At 56.1% G+C, this 17,064-nt stretch overlaps 1 protein-coding gene and 1 pseudogene across 1 annotated transcript in view; both read left to right on the top strand.

Moving 5' to 3' along the window:
- Positions 1-17,064, top strand: part of DNAH1 (dynein axonemal heavy chain 1) — an 85,014-nt gene that overhangs the window by 57,781 nt on the left and 10,169 nt on the right. Inside the window, exons 46-61 of the mRNA XM_025375515.1 lie at positions 2,074-2,247; positions 2,789-2,827; positions 5,518-5,696; positions 6,801-7,031; positions 8,447-8,643; positions 9,124-9,259; positions 10,195-10,403; positions 10,669-10,840; positions 11,596-11,787; positions 12,147-12,257; positions 12,971-13,156; positions 13,473-13,664; positions 14,968-15,135; positions 15,219-15,410; positions 15,607-15,738; positions 16,256-16,381. Coding sequence (XP_025231300.1) covers positions 2,074-2,247; positions 2,789-2,827; positions 5,518-5,696; positions 6,801-7,031; positions 8,447-8,643; positions 9,124-9,259; positions 10,195-10,403; positions 10,669-10,840; positions 11,596-11,787; positions 12,147-12,257; positions 12,971-13,156; positions 13,473-13,664; positions 14,968-15,135; positions 15,219-15,410; positions 15,607-15,738; positions 16,256-16,381 — 2,636 coding nt within the window. The remainder of the gene's footprint in view (positions 1-2,073; positions 2,248-2,788; positions 2,828-5,517; positions 5,697-6,800; positions 7,032-8,446; positions 8,644-9,123; positions 9,260-10,194; positions 10,404-10,668; positions 10,841-11,595; positions 11,788-12,146; positions 12,258-12,970; positions 13,157-13,472; positions 13,665-14,967; positions 15,136-15,218; positions 15,411-15,606; positions 15,739-16,255; positions 16,382-17,064) is intronic.
- On the top strand, positions 247-1,755 carry LOC112619622 (annotated as a pseudogene).

Genomic DNA, 17,064 nt, shown 5'->3' with positions numbered 1-17,064 from the left:
GGCGTGCTGTGCAAGAGCACAGGAGGCGCAGCACTAAAGGCCTACACTACTTTAAGGCACCCACAAAAATGTTGTAATTTATCTTAAAATTAAAGGGGGGCCGGCGGGGAGAGGGGCGGAGAGACGCCGCCGCCGCCGCCATGGCTGCCGCAGTCTCTGAGAGCCTGAAAAAGGTGAAGCGAGAGCAAGCGAACGACTCAGTCCCCAGGCGGCGGCAGGGGCAGCGGCGGCGGCGGCCCACTCCAGCCATGCCGAATAAAAACAAGCAGGAGAAAGAATCACCAAAAGCAGAGAAGAGTGGAATAAGTTCAAAAGAAGGACAAGACATAGTAGAATCAGAGCAAATTTCCGTCAGGAAAACACCCTTGTTGCTGTCCCGTCTACAGTGTCTGCTAAAATAAAAGTACTCGTCTCTCAGCCCATAGTGAAGAAAGACAAATGGCACAATTCTTCAAGGTTTAGTGCAAGCAATAATAGAGAACTTCAAAAACTACCATCCTTAAAAGATGTTCCTCCTGCTGATCAAGAGAAACTTTTTATCCCGAGGTTACGTCAGTGTTGTGTCCTCTTTTGACTTTGTTTCTGATCCACTAAGTGACCTAAAGTGGAAGGAAGTAACACGAGCTGCTTGAAGTGAAATGGTAGAATATATCACCCATAATCAGAATGTGATCACACAGCCTATTTACCCAGTAGTAGTCCATATGTTTGCAGTTAACACGTTTCGAACATTCCCACCTTCCTCTAATCCTAGGGGAGCAGAATTTGACTCAGAGGAAGATGAACCGATGTTAGAAGCAGCCTGGCCTCATCTACACTTGTTTATGAATTTTTCTTAAGATTTTTGGAGTCTCCAGATTTCCAACCTAATATAGCAAAGAAATACATTGCTCAGAAGTTTGTATTGCAGCTTTTAGAGCTCTTTGACAGTGAAGATCCTCAGGAGAGAGATTTTCTTAAAACCACCCTTCACAGAATCTATGGGAAATTCCTAGGCTTGAGAGCTTACATCAGAAAACAGATAATCTATTTTATAGGTTTATTTATGAAACAGAGCATCATAATGGCATAGCAGAGTTACTGGAAATATTGGGAAGTATAATTAATGGATTTGCCTTACCACTAAAAGAACACAAGATTTTCTTATTGAAGGTGTTACTACCTTTGCACAAAGTGAGATCTCTGAGTGTCTACCACCCCCAGCTGGCATACTGTGTAGTGCAGTTTTTAGAAAAGGACAACACCCTCACAGAACCTGTTGTGATGGCACTTCTCAAATACTGGCCAAAGACTCACAGTCCAAAAGAAGTAATGTTCTTAAATGAATTAGAAGCAATTTTAGATGTCATTGAACCATCAGAATTTGTGAAGACTATGGAGCCCCTCTTCCGGCAGTTGGCCAAATGTGTCTCCAGCCCACACTTCCAGGTGGCAGAGCGAGCTGTCTGTTACTGGAATAATGAATACATCATGAGTTTAATCAGTGACAACGCCGCAAAGATTCTGCCCATCGTGTTTCCTTCCTTGTACCGCAACTCAAAGACCCATTGCAACAAGATAATACATGGCTTGCTATACAACGCCCTGAAGCTGTTCATGGAGATGAACCAAAAGCTATTTGATGACTGTACACAACAGTTCAAAGCAGAAGAACTAAAAGAGAAGCTAAAAATGAAAGTACAGGAAGAAGCATGGGTTAAAATAGAAAATCTAGCCAAAGCCAATCCCCAGGTACTAAAAAAGAGAGTGACATGAAAATGTCCAGGGTTACTTGAATGTTTTTATAAGGTTGAAGTATGTGTCACCATGCCAGGGGAGGGGCTCAATTTCACTAACGTTGTATATGAAAATGTCTGCAATAAAAAAGTACTTTTAAACTTTGTAAAAAAATTAAAGGGGAGGAGGATGAATTTTTAGGGCAAAGAAAAATTTTCATGTGTAATATTGATGTATTTGTCTTTATTCCAATACTGTTCTAAAGTATAATTTTGAATTTTTGTATGGTGAAGGGGCCACAAAGGTCATAATGCAGCCCTGGCCAGGGCCCTCCCTGACTTCCTGCCCCTACTCCAGGCGCCTTCAAGAACCTAGTGGACATCAACTTTGTCTGTGCCATGGGCCCCCCCGGTGGAGGCAGGAACACCATCACCCCACGGCTGATGCGTCACTTCAACTACCTGTCTTTCGCTGAGATGGACGAGGTCAGCAAGAAACGCATCTTCTCTACCATCCTGGACAACTGGATGAGTGAGTATTGGTGGGGGTGAGCACGGACAAAGGCAGAAGCCCAGGCCAGGGAGGCCAGACCAAGGACAGCTGGGTGGCCACCAGAAAGGGTGGAGTGGCCAAACCATGACCGCAACCCCGGCTTCACCTCTCACTCAGCTGTGTGACCTTTGGCAGCTCATGAATCTCTCTGAGCCTATTTCTTCATCTGTACCTACCATTCCAGGTTGTGAGGGTTAAATATGATATTGCATGTAGAGCACCTAGCATGAAGCCTGGCACGTGGTGATTGCTGGATGTATGATACACATAGATATGCACTCACTCACATACATACATATGTATACATTAGTACTTGCCCAGAAACTCTGGGGGAGGCATGTTACTTTTGTAAATCAGGAGAAGCCACAAGATAGGATGGATGGAGTGTCTCTGAGCCTTTATGGAGTTTGGGGAAAAGCTTACCCCAAGATGCTGTTTCCCCTACCATTTCACCTGGCCAGGGTGAGCAGCAAGATGTCCACCTAACCCCGAGCCCCGTGTCTCTCCCTCCATCCTCTAGATGGACTCCTTGGAGAGAAAAGCTACCGGGAGCCTGTGCGTAAGTGTGGGCCTGGGCGGAGGCCCAGGAGGGCCTGGGTGGGAAGGGGGCACTGGTTCCAGGAGGAGCTCTGGGCTCTGGTTGGATATGTTGAGACTGGGACCAGGCGCCGTGGTGAACCATCCTTAGGTTCATGCAGGGACCTTGGGCCACTGGGTGCCAGAGCAAAGGTTGACACAGGCACTGGCTGCCCCACAGGCTCATTCACCCATTCTTAGAGTCAGCCAGCCCTTCCATGCCTGCGTTAGTGTCCAGCTGATGATAGACGCAAATTAAATGCAAAATGAATGCATGAATAAGGGAATCCAACAAACTCCCACCCTATGTGAAGAATCAGAACTCCAGGGAGCAGGTGTGCGCAGGAAAGCCGGGATGTCTGTGGGGCAGACATTGTGATGAATCTGCCCGTCATCGCGGCAAGGCAGCTGACCACTGCAGTCCCTGTCCTTGCCCAGGCCTGCCTCCTCCCCCTGCCTTCAGCTGAAAGAGGCTGTCGGGAGACAGCTGCCTTTTGGGTCTGCACCCATCTGCTTACCTGCGCCCTGCCTTCCTTCCTGTGGCTGGGAACGGACTGCTGCTCCACGGCAAAGCCCAGCCTCCTCCTGGGCCTGCCTGGGAATGCGGCTCCCCTCTTCCCCACCAACACCAGTGCTCCCTTCGCCATTGGGCCTTCCACAAACAAGCCCCATTCTCCATCTTAACCACCAAATGCAAAACAGCCTCTCTGGGCCCCCTTCCCACCTGCCCCAGCCCATCACTCTACCTCTCTGCTCACCTTGATAGCAAAACTCCTCCAAAGCATTGCCTCTTCCCCCTGTACCTGCCCTCCCCTCCCACTTTCCTGTGAATGCCCGCCTCACCCTCTGAGAGTGTTCTTGTCACCATTGGCCTTCTGTGGCCAGACCAGCGGTCAGCCCTTGTCCTCGCCTTCCCGGGGGTCAGTAGTGCTGGCCGGCAGACATCCCCTTCCTGCTGCAGGCTTCTCTCAGGCCTCCCCCATCCCTGGCTGCCCATTCTCAGATGGACTGGGCTTGGTCTTCAGCCTCTTCTCCCTCCAACCACACTCTCCTCCCTCTTCTCCCTCCAACCACACTCTCCTCCCTCTTCTCCCTCCAACCACACTCTCCTCAGACAGTCCCATCCCGCCTCTGACGGGGAAATCTGTCTTTGTGCTGGCAACTCCCAAGTCTACATCCTCAGCCCAGACCTCTCCCCTGAACACCTGGCTCCGCATCTCCCCTGGGATGTCCACAGGGTATCTCAGGCCGAACCTGTCTAGAGCCAAACTCCTAAGTGCCCTGGTCCCCGCACTCTTCTCATCTCAGGCTTTGGCAGCTCCATCCTTCCAGGTGCTCCAGGCAAGATGGAGTCTTGGCACCATCCTCCATGCCCCCTTCCCTTGCCCCACAGCTCACCTGTCAGGAGTTCCCATAGGTTCTCCCTTAAGAATCCATCCCGATCAGCCACTGCTCACCACCCTGTCCTCGCCCACCTGGCCAGTGCTGCAGCCCTGCCATGGTCTCCTGGCAGCTGCCTTCTCCTGCCTAAGGTCTATCTTCTGCTTAAGGGCACAGGGACCCATGAAATCATTCCATCAGGCCACATTCCTCCTCTCTCACCCATCGCATCCAGGCAAGAGCCCGGGTCCTGACAGTGGTAGGGAAAGCCATCCTCAGTTCGCCCCACCTCGTCCTCTGATCTCACCGCCTCCTGCTCACCCCCTCATTGCTGGTCCTTAACATGCCAGGCCTGCTCCCACCTCTAGGCCTTTGCCCTTGCTTTCCCCTCTGCCTGGGACAATTTTTCTCCAGTTATGTGCGAGTTTGCATCTCACTTCTTTGCTTGACATCCCCTTCCTCAGTGAGGCCTCCCCCAGTGTTGCTGTAAAATCGCCCCCAAGCCCAACTCTGGCCATCCCCAGGCCCCTTTCCTGCTGCGGGGCTGCCCCTAGCCCTTGACACCTGTTTGCTGTCTTTGTTACTTGCTAATCCACTCATTGTCGGCCTCCCGACAAGAATGTCAGCTTGAGAGCGAGGAGTATGTTTGTTTGGGTCACTCTGTGCCCAGTGCCTGTGTCAACAGACAAGCCCCTCTCCTGCCCTTTCTTTCCATTTTTTCTACTTCTCACCAAGTTTCCACTGACAGAATTTGAGTTCCCAGCACAGAATTGGATAGTTTTCAAAGAACAGGCTGATAGGTGTGTGAGTGGTGAAAATGCAGGTTGAGAAGTGGGCAGCCCTGAAGTGGGTGGTGAGCCCTCAAGGTCGGGGGTGTGCTCCAGGCCTCCCCACACCCACCCTTAGGCATCTTGAGGCCTATGTGGACCATGAGACCCTCCCCACATGTGGCTCAGAGATGGAATGTTCAGGTCTGGGCACAGCCCCCGTAGGACAAGGCAGTAATGGCCCCGCCCAGCACTGACCACACGAGCACCCCCAATTCCATGATGAGTCCCAGTGCTCCGACAGGCCGTGTTGGCATAAAGATATAGGGGGTGCAGAGCAGGAGATTCTTCACCTCCCCCACACTGGGGACATCCGAGACGGAGCCAAAGGGTACGTGGAATCCAAGCCTGAAGGCTGGGGAAGGGGCTTAGTGGGGGGCACAGCAAAGGCAAGGACGTCAGGACCTGCAGAGGCAACAGAGGGAGCTCCTGGCATGTGACCCAGGCCACTCTCCTATTCCCCCAGCCGGGGCCCCCCACATTGCCCACTTCACGGAGCCCCTTGTGGAAGCCACCATCATGGTGTATGCCACCATCACCTCCCAGCTGCTGCCCACTCCAGCCAAGTCCCACTACACCTTCAACCTGAGGGACCTCTCCAAAGTCTTCCAAGGCATGCTCATGGCTGATCCAGCCAAGGTCGAGGTGAGGACCGGGCAGGCACCCTCCCCAATGCCCACACTGCTCTCCCCATCCTCCCCAGCCCCACCAATCTCAGGCCTTCCTGCCCAAACAGGCTCTGGAACATGGGGATGCCAGGCCCCCCAGAGCCTAGCCTTGGTGCAGGTGAGCCCAGTCTTGTGGGTTGAACCCACACCTGGAATGGTAGCTGAGACAGGGATCACATGAGAGAGCCAGGGCAAGATGAGGGAGAAAGAGGGCTTCTGGTGTGGGCCCTGCATGTGAGAACGCTTGAGGGACAGTGAGCAGGGTGCCCTCTGGGAACCAAAAACACTCAGGTGGAAGGAGGGGGAAGTGTAGCAGGGAGCCAGGTGTCAGGAGCACTGGCAGGGATGGGGCCAGGCACTAGACATGGTTGGGGGGCAGCATGGAGCTTAAATTTGTTCTAATGAGGAGCTGTGTGGGTGGGCGGGGGACAGACCTGCACTTTGGAATGGGACTGAGCGGCCAGTGTATGTGTAGCCCAGGCTAAGGAGATGGGGTGAGCAGGACAGAAGCTGGCCCTGGCCTTTTAGCCATGTTTATAGCCAACAAAGTCTACAGAAAAGGCTGGGAGCTTCCGGAGGGCAGTTCTGCCACCCAGGGAGATGCAGGGAAGCTGGGACAGAGGCGGCAGCAGAGATGGAGAGAGGGGCAGGTTCCGAGGAGATTTGTGGGTCATGTCAGTGTGGCTTGGTGGGTGGTTAGATGTGGGGTGTTGGGAAGGTATTAGGAGAATCAAGCATCGCTCACAGGCTTGGGGTTAGGGGAGCCACAGGGGGCTAAATGGTGGAAGTGAGGTGCTTGTGACAAACTAGCAGAGCCAGACACCCAGGAGGCACTTGGCCAGCTGGACTTGGAGCTGAGGCATGAGGAGGCCAGGCAGCACTGTGCAGTCCACTGCATCCTCAGCCAGCCAGCAGTCGCACTGGCCAGCAGCCCCCGCACACTGTGCCTGGGCCGTGGTAGGGGAGCCAGGTTCCAGTCAGGGCCCCAGTAACTGGGATCCACCCTCCCTCGCCTGGTGCTTTGAGAGATAGCTGAGGGCTCGGGGGCCAAGGACAGGCACCGATGCTGGGGCTACCACAGGACCAAGTGCAGCTGCTGCGACTGTGGTATCATGAGAACTGCCGCGTATTCCGGGACCGACTGGTGAATGAGGAGGACCGCAGCTGGTTCGACCAGCTCCTCAAGCGCTGCATGGAGCAGTGGGAGGTGACCTTTAACAAGGTGTGCCCCTTCCAGCCCATTCTTTACGGGGACTTCATGTCACCAGGCTCCGATGTCAAGTCCTACGAGCTCATCACCAGTGAGAGTAAGGTGAGGGGTCCAGGCAGGCGCCCTACCCCTGGTGGGGTCCTCTTCAATCTGCCTCCCTGGGGCCCAGGCCCCCTGCAGTCACCACTAACAGACCACCACACTGTAACCAGGGGGCCAGGATTCAGGATGAGAAGGCCAGCTCCAGGAGACTCCCGGCATGCCCTTGCTTTCTCTGGGTACCGGTTTCTTTGCTTATCTCTGAGAACCAGCCTGTGGTCCAGCTGAGATGGGCTCTAGACATAGGGGCAATCATCCCTCCACCGAGGGCTGGGTTGGGGGGCCTGGGGCCATGGTTCTGTTTCTCTCTATATGCATCCTTTCCTAATTCCCAGAGCTCCCACCAGGGTCCCAGGGTCGGCACACCCTGGTGGGCCCCAGAAGGAGCAGGCAGGGCTCTGACTCACCTCTCAGGCCTCCATGTGTCCCTGGGTGAGGCCTTGTGCAGGGGGGCCTGGCTTCTTAAGGCCCAGCGTCCCGACCATGCATAGGAGGAGCAGGGTACGCTGTGGCAGGTGAGCTCCCCGTCAGGGAGGGCCCCAGTACACAGTGCTCTGATCGCCTGAGCCCATGGCTGGAGTCACCCCAAAAGTGGCAGAAAGCAAGTTCCTACAAGGGACTGCCCCCAAGCCATCCCTAGATTGGACTGGTTGAGATTCCAAAGAAAGAAGCATTAAATTCCAGGGTAATCAGTCCAGAGCATTTATTAGGGGAACTCACAGGGGAGAGCAGAGATGTTCTAGCTCAGTATGGTACGTCTGCAACGAAGGAGTCATATGAGTTATGGAGTTCACATGAGGACTGAAGGAATTTGGGTGGGCTGGGGCTAGCTTCTATGTGCTTAACAATATGCTTGATCCCTCAGTGGGTTTTGTTTTTGTTTTTGTTTGTGTGTGTGTGTGTGACTGAGTCTTGCTCCATCACCCAGGCTGGAGGGCAGTGGCACAAACTTGGCTTACTGCAGCCTCCACCTCATGGGCTCTATCAGTTGTCCCACCTCAGCCTCCCGAGTAGCTGGGACCACAGGCATGCACCAACATGCCCAGTTAATTTTTATATTTATATTTTTTGGTAGAGGCAGAGTTTCGCCATGTTGCCCAGGCTGGTCTTGAACTCCTGGGCTCGAGTGATCCTCCCGCCTTGGCTTCCCACAGTGCTGGGATTATAGGCGTGAGCCACCGCACTAGGCCAATCCCTCAGTGTTTAGAGCAACAACCTAAGCAAGTTTATCAGTGTCTGGGAATGTTCAGCTTGGGCTCGAGCCTGCAGGGGGAACATGCAGCTGGCCAGGTCACAGGGTGGTCAAGGCACCCATGCTTCTCGGTCAGGACAGAGAAGAAAGCAGGTGGGTGCGGCGGAGTGGGGAGACCTTACAGTAAGAGAAGCCCCGCCTTCGCCATCCTCACCTTGGTGCGCAGATGATGCAGGTGATTGAGGAGTACATAGAGGACTACAACCAGATCAACACGGCCAAGCTGAAGCTGGTCCTCTTCATGGACGCCATGAGCCACATCTGCCGCATCAGCCGCACCCTGCGCCAGGCGCTGGGCAATGCACTCCTGCTGGGTGTGGGTGGCAGCGGCCGCAGCTCCCTCACACGGCTCGCCTCGCACATGTGAGGGCCTCCGAGGCGTGCTGGGCAGTGGGTGGCCGGGGCTGGCTGGTCGGTTTAACCCATGCTTTTGTACAGCGGTAGAGGCCTCAGACAGCCCTGAAGCAGACCCGCACAGCCCATAGGCTTCTGGAAAGACTAGTAGCAGGACCTGGGCTGCAGGGAGAGGCAGCAGCAGTGCCCTGTGGTGCTGTGGGGAGGGAAGTGTAGAGCAGGCATCCCAGAGGGATTACTAGGGGAGGTGGCTAGGGCTGCTCTTAGAATCAGAGCTGGGAGGATGGAAGGGAAGGGCGTTTGGACCGAGGGAACAGCTTGGGCAAAGGTCTAGAGGCAAAAAAGCGGGTTCAGGGCCTGAAGGGCCTGCAGGTCTGCTCAGGATGGGAGCAGAACTCCAGGTGGTCGGGGTAGGGTGTGGCCACCCACCACCTTTCAGCGCCTGGCCCCAAGCCCCTAGCATGCTTCAACCCAAACTTCTGCCTCCAGGGCCGAGTACGAGTGCTTCCAGATTGAACTATCCAAGAACTACGGCATGCCCGAGTGGCGCGAGGATGTCAAGAAGGTCCTGCTCAAGGCGGGCCTTCAGAACCTACCCATCACCTTCCTGTTCTCGGACACCCAGGTGCCACTGCCACAGCAGAGGGCAGGGCTCGGGGGGCTGGACACAACCCCATCTGAGCATAGCATCCCAGAAGGTGGTCAGTCCTTCATGCCCAGCTCACTGTCAGTCAGGGCAGATCTCAGAAGAAACCGCCAGGACCAGGTGGGGCCACAGATGGGCAAGTTGAGAGCATGAGACCAAACCCAACCTCTCAGAGCTAAGGTGGGGCATAGATCATCACTCATGCCCCAAGGGTAAAGAAAGCCCTGGTAGCATAGCACCCCACTCACTGGCCAATGGCATCCCACCTCAAGGACCACAGGGCTTGTCCCCGAAGTGCTGGGGACCCATGGCTTCCCTGTTCCCTCTTGGAGTGACATGAGGCTTCTCCCTAGATCTCTGAGAGGTTGTCTAGGGTCACAAGACAGAACAGGCTTCCACCTGGCTGGTGGTCAGGGTTGGGCCCAGGGGCCCAGGCTGAAGCCCCCGAACGTGCCCCACCCTGGACAAAGGCCCCTCTGCTCACAGCCCTGTCCTAACCCCAGAACTCCCTTCAAGGCAGCCACTGTGTGAGTCAGGAAAGGGAGGATGCCATCTAACACAAGCCGGGCCCAGGCTGTATGAGATGGGCAAGGACCTATCTCTGCCCGTGGCAATGGTTTCCTCTTGTGAGTAAACTGAGGCATGGAGAGGGGTGAAGAGGAAGATGCCAAATCCCCCACTGAGGACCCAGGGTCCTCCTGCAACCCGGTGGTTTTCATAGCTTCTGTACGGGGGCAAATCCTAGACTATGAATACGGGCTAGTCTCTTATGAGGTCACTTGTGTGACTCTGGGCTTCTCTGAGCCTTAGTGGTACAGTCCGTCAAATGGAGCTGTTGTGAAGGGCCAAAAAAACTATGGTCATGCAGTCCAACCTGCAGGGGCTTAGCTCCCCAACCCTTCACTCCTCCCCAGATCAAGAACGAATCCTTCCTGGAGGATATCAACAACGTCCTAAACTCCGGTGACATTCCCAACCTCTATACCGTGGATGAGCAGGACCAGATCGTCAGCACCATGCGGCCCTATGTCCAGGAGCAGGGCCTGCAGCCCACCAAGGCCAACCTCATGGCTGCTTACACTGGGCGTGTGCGCAGTAACATCCACATGGTGCTGTGCATGAGGTACAGGCAGCTGTCGCCTGGCTGCGCCGGGGCAGCGGAGCTGGGTGTGTACAGGGCTTGGCCCCGGGGACACTGGACACCACGCGCTGGAGCCTGAGATGAGGAGACGCAGCCCTGGGCCTGGCCATCATGTCGTTGGGCCCAGGCTGTTGTGCTGCTGTGTCCTGGCTGCCATGCCACAGGGCTGTGCAAGGACCCTGGGTCCTGGGCTCCTGGGGGCACTGGTCAGTGTCTCTGGACCTCATTTGGATTTCTGGCTTTCCAGCCCCATCGGAGAGGTCTTCCGAGCTCGTCTGAGGCAGTTTCCTTCCCTGGTCAACTGCTGTACCATCGACTGGTTTAACGAGTGGCCGGCAGAGGCCCTGAAGTCTGTAGCCACCATGTTCCTCAATGAGATCCCAGAACTGGAATCCTCCCAGGAAGAAATCCAAGGACTGGTGGGTGTCTTGGTGAAGCTCAGGCCCTTGGGGAGAACTGTTTAGTTTGAGGCATGGGCTCAGGGTCACCAAGGTCTGGGTGAGATTCCCAGGCCCACCACAGAGGGCAAGCTTTTGGTCAGGCTGTGCTTCCTGTCTAAGCCTCCGTTTCCTCATCTGTAAATGGGCAGTGCCATAGGTCATCACAGTGATTAGAGTGCTGGGAACACAGCTGCATGGGTACTGTTTCCCTTATTCCCTGAGGGCTTCATGGTGCTTTCTTCCAAGAACCCCCTGATAGAACTCCAGAGACCACAGATGGGGATGTAGATTTGCCTGGTCCAACCTGAGACCGTGACAGTCCCAACATTTCCCTGCCCAGCTGTGCTGAGACCTTGGGCCCTCTCTCCCCCTAGATCCAGTATCTGAGGGGGCAACCCCTCAGGGCTCTCAGGGACAGGCAGGTCATGGGGGCTGTGACAAGACCACTGGGCCAAGAGCTGGGAGAAACCTAGGTCCAAGTTCAAAGCCAGCCCTGCCCTTGATAGCTATGTGAATTTGAACTAATCTCTGGACTTCCCTGGGCCTGGGGTTTTTCATCTGCACAAAAGGTGACCTCGACCTGGAGGTCGTGAGGCTCACAGAGTGAGTGTGAGAGGCATGGAGGTTCCTGCTGTGGCCCCCTCCTCGGCCCAGGCTGCAGTGGCTGTGGGCACCCACTCCCTGTCTTTCTTGGGGCCTCTACCAGGCCGGCATCCATGGTCTCACTCCCCCAGATCCAGGTCTGTGTGTACATCCACCAGTCAGTGTCCAAGAAGTGCATCGAGTACCTGGCAGAGCTGACCCGCCACAACTATGTGACCCCCAAGAGCTACTTGGAGCTGCTTCATATTTTCTCCATCCTCATCGGGCAGAAGAAACTGGAGCTGAAAACTGCCAAGAACCGCATGAAGAGCGGCCTCGACAAGGTGGGCCCAGGCGAGTCCCCGTGGACAAGGCCAGCTGCCTGCAGGCTACCCGCTCACTCAGCCCTAACTCCAGGGTGACACCGCAGTCGGCCTTTCAAACTGCAGCCCACATTGTTGAAGTGGGTGGCTTCCCCCTCGTCAAAAGCACAAAAGTTGCCAGTCAAGGGCCAGGCCAGAGCAGGGCACCCCACAGATACTTGGGGGACTGATGCCCTTCCTCTGGGGTTGTCTGGGCAACTTGGGGGCCACTGAACCTGCCGGCCACAGCCTTTCTCTCATGAATGAGGGCGGCCCAGCAGGCCCTGTGCTCTCTCTGTCCCCTGCCACACCTGTTTTCCTCTCTGTGCCCCGACCCCCAGCTGCTGCGCACTTCTGAGGACGTAGCCAAGATGCAGGAGGACCTGGAGAGTATGCACCCCCTGCTGGAGGAGGCTGCCAAGGACACCATGCTCACCATGGAGCAGATCAAGGTTGGGGTGCTCCTGAGCCCCTCCCTGATGCCTGACTCTGAGGAAGCTCAGCACCCTCACACAGGCACAGGCTTGCTAGCTGCTTGGCCCCCGCAAGTCGTCTGGCCTCCTTGTGCCCCAGCTTCCTCAATCAGTAGTCATCCATTTAGTCGTGGAATGTTTGCCTGGTAGCTCTTCTGTGCCAGGCACTGCATGGGGCAGGCGGTCGGTGAGGAGCAAGGCAGAGGAATCCAAACGATTCCAATAACCACAACCCGGAGTCTGCCCAGCACAGGGCCCCGCGTTGGAGGGCCCGATCCTCACAGCAGACCTTGCAGTTTGTGTATTCCTTATGACAACTTTCTGGAAGGAATAGTCAAGTATCCTGCTCAGCAAAGTCAGTTCACTGCAAAATTTCCCAGCAGATAGAAGCTGGAAGAAAGGCAGGAGGAAGGTCTTTCTCTGTCTTGCGTGAAGGTGCCTGCAGGCTTAGGGGGCCCTGCCCGTGGGGCACTGATATCCAAACTTGTAAGGCCCCCAGCCACACGTCAGGCCCGTGGTGAGCACTCAGGAGGTGGAAGGGACTCCTGATATTCCCAGGCCTCTCTGGCCTATCACAGCTGGAGGGCCCTTGGAGAACAGGGCACCCCAACGCTCGTTTCCTTCCATCTGAGGAGACTGAGATGCAGAGAAGAGAAAAGGGAAGAGGACAGCCCTTTGTCTCCCATCCCCAGGTGGATACGGCCATCGCCGAGGAGACCCGGAATTCAGTGCAGACAGAGGAGATCAAAGCCAACGAGAAGGCCAAGAAGGCACAAGCTATTGCCGATGATGCTCAGAAGGACCTGGACGAGGCGTTGCCGGCCCTGGACGCGGCACTGGCCAGCCTGCGCAACCTCAACAAGAACGATGTGACTGAGGTGGGCAGCAGGGCATCTCCTGGCATTCCCTCTCATATGCTTCTGTCCTCAGGCCCTCCTTCTGCACATCCCCTGGGACCCAGCTGCCTGCCCCGCCCTCCTCGTTCCAGCCGCCAGGGCCCAGGTAGGAGTATGGGTACCTGGGTTGAGGAGCAGGAGGAACTGTGGGCTGAGGCCAACCTCGGTGGATCTCTGGATCAGCCCGTGTCCTGTGGTAGTAGGGACTTGGTTGGTAGGGCCAACCTTTCTGTCAGGGTCCCTGCCCAGGGATGCCCACTGGGTCTGAGTCTTCCCCACTTGGTGGCTGGGCCTGCAGGTACGTGCCATGCAGCGGCCACCCCCAGGCGTGAAGCTGGTCATAGAAGCTGTGTGCATCATGAAAGGCATCAAGCCCAAGAAGGTGCCTGGAGAAAAGCCAGGCACCAAGGTGGATGACTACTGGGAGCCTGGCAAGGGGCTGCTGCAGGACCCGGGCCGCTTCCTCGAGAGCCTCTTCAAGTTTGACAAGGTAAGCATGCCAGGCACCCTGGCCAGCCAGCAAGTGAGGACAAGGCCTGCCCGGCAGGACAGTGAAGCTGGAGAGAAGCCTGCCCCACCACAGCATCTGCATGTGCAGTGGCCTCTGTCCCATCTCTCTCTGTCCACCTCCCCACCACCAGCACCACACAAGGGCCTGAGGGCCACGCAGATGGCTGGAACCAGAGCCCGGCCCCAAGGAATTCTCAGTCTGAGGGTGACAGACTCACCCACAGAAAGGTATTGAGGAAACTGGGACCTGGACAGGCTCCTGTGCCTCATAGGAAGTCACCCATGGTCATTCCAAGTCTCCACAGCCTGGGGATTCTCTTTCATGCCCTTTCTTCCCAGCAACCCCCAGGCCTTGGCCAAGACCTTCACCATCTGCCCAGTCATTCCCTGTCTCCCTCAGCCTCAGCACCTGGGGCCCAGCTTCCCTGTCTGTCTCTGGGTTTCTTTGTCCATCTGGGGCCATCAGTATCCTTGGGCATGTGCTCTCTCGGGGGCTGGGCCATGGTTAAGTAGCCTGGAGCTCATAGCCCCTTAGCTCTGCAGCCCAGAAATTAGCTAGGGGGTAGCTGCCTGTCCCACACAGGCCACCATCCACTGTGTGTCAGTATCAGGCCCTGGGCACATCCCACACCCATTTCAGCAGCATCTGGACTCCTTATGGGCTATCCCACCCCTCCTTCTCCTCTTCCATCAGACAGGAAACTAGAGGCCCCACAGGCCTAATCAAGTCCCTCTGAGAGAAGCGCCCAAGTCAGGAGTGCTCAAGGCTGGTGCTTAGGCTCCCCGGGGCCCACGCTCTGACCTCTGGGAGCTCGTGAGCAATGCAAATACCTGGGCCTATTATGAATTACAGGGCTGGACTCTCCCTGGGTGGGACAAGAGCCCCAGGGGATGGCGTCAGCTCTTGAGGTTGAACATGAGCCTGGTGGGCCTCAGAACCACTCACTCATCCCAATACCTGCTGATGGGCTTGCTTTCAGAAAGTAGCCCTTGCCTCTAAATGAGCTTTTAAGTGGGATCTTGTGTGTTATGGGCTCTCGAGACTGCCACAGTATACCAAGGAAGACCTCCCTAATCATATGATCTAAAATCCTGGGGACCAAAGATTCCTTTCTGGCCAGCCTTTCTGGGCTATGTTGTTCCTTAAGGAGAAAGAATCTATACTGAGGCCTGCACAGGGCATAAAAGTCAGGGCATCCCTCGGCAGGCCCCACCTCCCAGCAGACCCCTTCCTCTGTCACCTTTGAGAAGCAGCCTCTTGAGGCCCAGGCTTCCCACCTCAGGACAACATTGGGGACGTGGTAATCAAAGCCATCCAGCCGTACATCGATAATGAAGAGTTCCAGCCAGCCGCCATTGCCAAGGTGTCCAAGGCTTGCACCTCCATCTGCCAGTGGGTGCGCGCCATGCACAAGTACCACTTCGTGGCCAAGGCCGTGGAGCCCAAGCGGGTGAGGGCTGAGTGGAGTTGGTGGGGGTATGCTCCCCTCCCTGGGCTACTTGGCGAGCTAACCCTGCGCCCTTCGCCCCACAGCAAGCCCTGCGGGAGGCCCAGGACGACCTGGGGGTGACACAGCGGATCCTGGATGAGGCAAAACAGCGCCTCCGTGAGGTGGAGGACGGCATCGCCACAATGCAGGCTAAGTACCGGGAATGCATTACCAAGAAAGAGGAGCTGGAGCTGAAGTGTGAGCAGTGTGAGCAGCGGCTGGGCCGCGCTGGCAAGGTACGCACCCTTCTCCTGCAAGGCCTGCGGGTGGGCCTGGCCCAGACAGGGGCCAGAAGGGACCAGGGCGAGGGTGGGCCTTGGGGTGGCTGTCCACACCCCCTCCCTGGCAACCCCAGGTGCTACAGCGGGTAGGTCAGCCCCAGGCCCCTAGCCCAGCCTCCCAGAGCCCACGCCACGGGGCTGCCCCCTCCAGCTCATCAACGGGCTGTCGGATGAGAAGGTGCGCTGGCAGGAGACGGTGGAGAACCTTCAGTACATGCTCAACAACATCTCTGGCGATGTCCTGGTGGCCGCCGGCTTTGTGGCCTACCTGGGCCCCTTCACGGTAAGAAGTCCCCACCTGTGTCTCTGACCAGCCTCGCCTTCCCAAAGAGACCCTTCCTCCTTGAGGCCTCGCCTCCAATGACAGGCAGCCTGCAGGTGGCTCTCCCCTCACTCAGTCATTCAACAAGCACTTAGCAGGCTCCCTCTCTGAGCCAGGCACTGTAAAGCACTGGGAATACAGCAGTGTACGAAACAGCCAGAAAAGCCACCTAGTGGGAACATAGAAGAGCTCACACTTCTGCACTTGCTGCGTGCCAGGCACTATTCTAAACATGCCATCTGTGTCCCATTTAATCCTCATAGCCGCCACTACAGGTGGGCATCGTTAGCATTTCACAGATGAAGGGCTGAGGTTTGTGGAGGCCAAGAAAGTCACCCAAAGTGGGATTAGAATGCAGGTATCTGGCTCCATGTCTGAGCTTAGGTCTCTGTAACTGCCAAGGACTGTGGCTTAGTGGGAGTTGGGAGGTCTCTGTGGGTGTCGTGGTGGAGTGGTCCTGAGTCTGGCATCTCCCCAGGGCCAGTACCGCACAGTGCTCTACGACAGCTGGGTCAAGCAGCTCAGGAGCCACAACGTCCCACACACCTCCGAGCCCACGCTAATCGGGACGCTGGGGAACCCTGTGAAGATCCGCTCGTGGCAGGTGCCCACCCCAGGGGCAGGAGTGCCCAGGCAGGGCCTGTGGTGTGGTCCAGGCTGGGCCAGGAGCCTTCTGCCTCCTTCCTACCCTGCTTTCCAGGGCCTGGCCCGGAGCTGCCTCTGCTGAACCCTCCTGTCCAGCAAGAGGGTGGTGGGTAGGAGAGGAGAAGAAAGCTGGACTGAGTGTGGCACAGCTAAATGTGGGGAGAGGGATTAGGGGTACTTTTAAGAGTGTGATGGGCCGGGCATGGTGGCTCACGCTTGTAATCCCAGCATTTTGGGAGGCCAAGGTGAGTGGATCACCTGAGGTGAGGAGTTCGAGACCATCTTGGCCAACACGGTGAAAACCAGTCTCTACTGAAAATATAAAAATTAGCCAGGTGTGGGGGCACAAGCCTGTAATCCCAGCTACTCGGGAGGCTGAGGCAGGAGAATTGGCTTGAACCCAAGAGGTGGAGGTTGCAGTGAGCAGAGATTGTGCCACTTCACTCCAGCCTGAGTGACAGAGCGAGACTCTGTCTCAAAAAAAAAAAAAAAAATGGGTTGGGTGGAGGTTGAGAAGCAGCATCCACAGTAGGATTTAGAAGGGTTGTCTGGTCGGATGCAGTGTAATCCCAGCACTTTGGGAGGCCAAGGCAGGTGGATTGCTTGAGCCCAGAAGTTCGAGACTAGTCTGGGCAACATGGC

The sequence above is a fragment of the Theropithecus gelada genome, chromosome 2 (assembly GCF_003255815.1).
Source record: "Theropithecus gelada isolate Dixy chromosome 2, Tgel_1.0, whole genome shotgun sequence".
Taxonomy (NCBI): Eukaryota; Metazoa; Chordata; class Mammalia; order Primates; family Cercopithecidae; genus Theropithecus; species Theropithecus gelada.
Note: the sequence above shows the minus strand (reverse complement) of the source record. Positions and strands in the feature narration are given on the sequence as shown.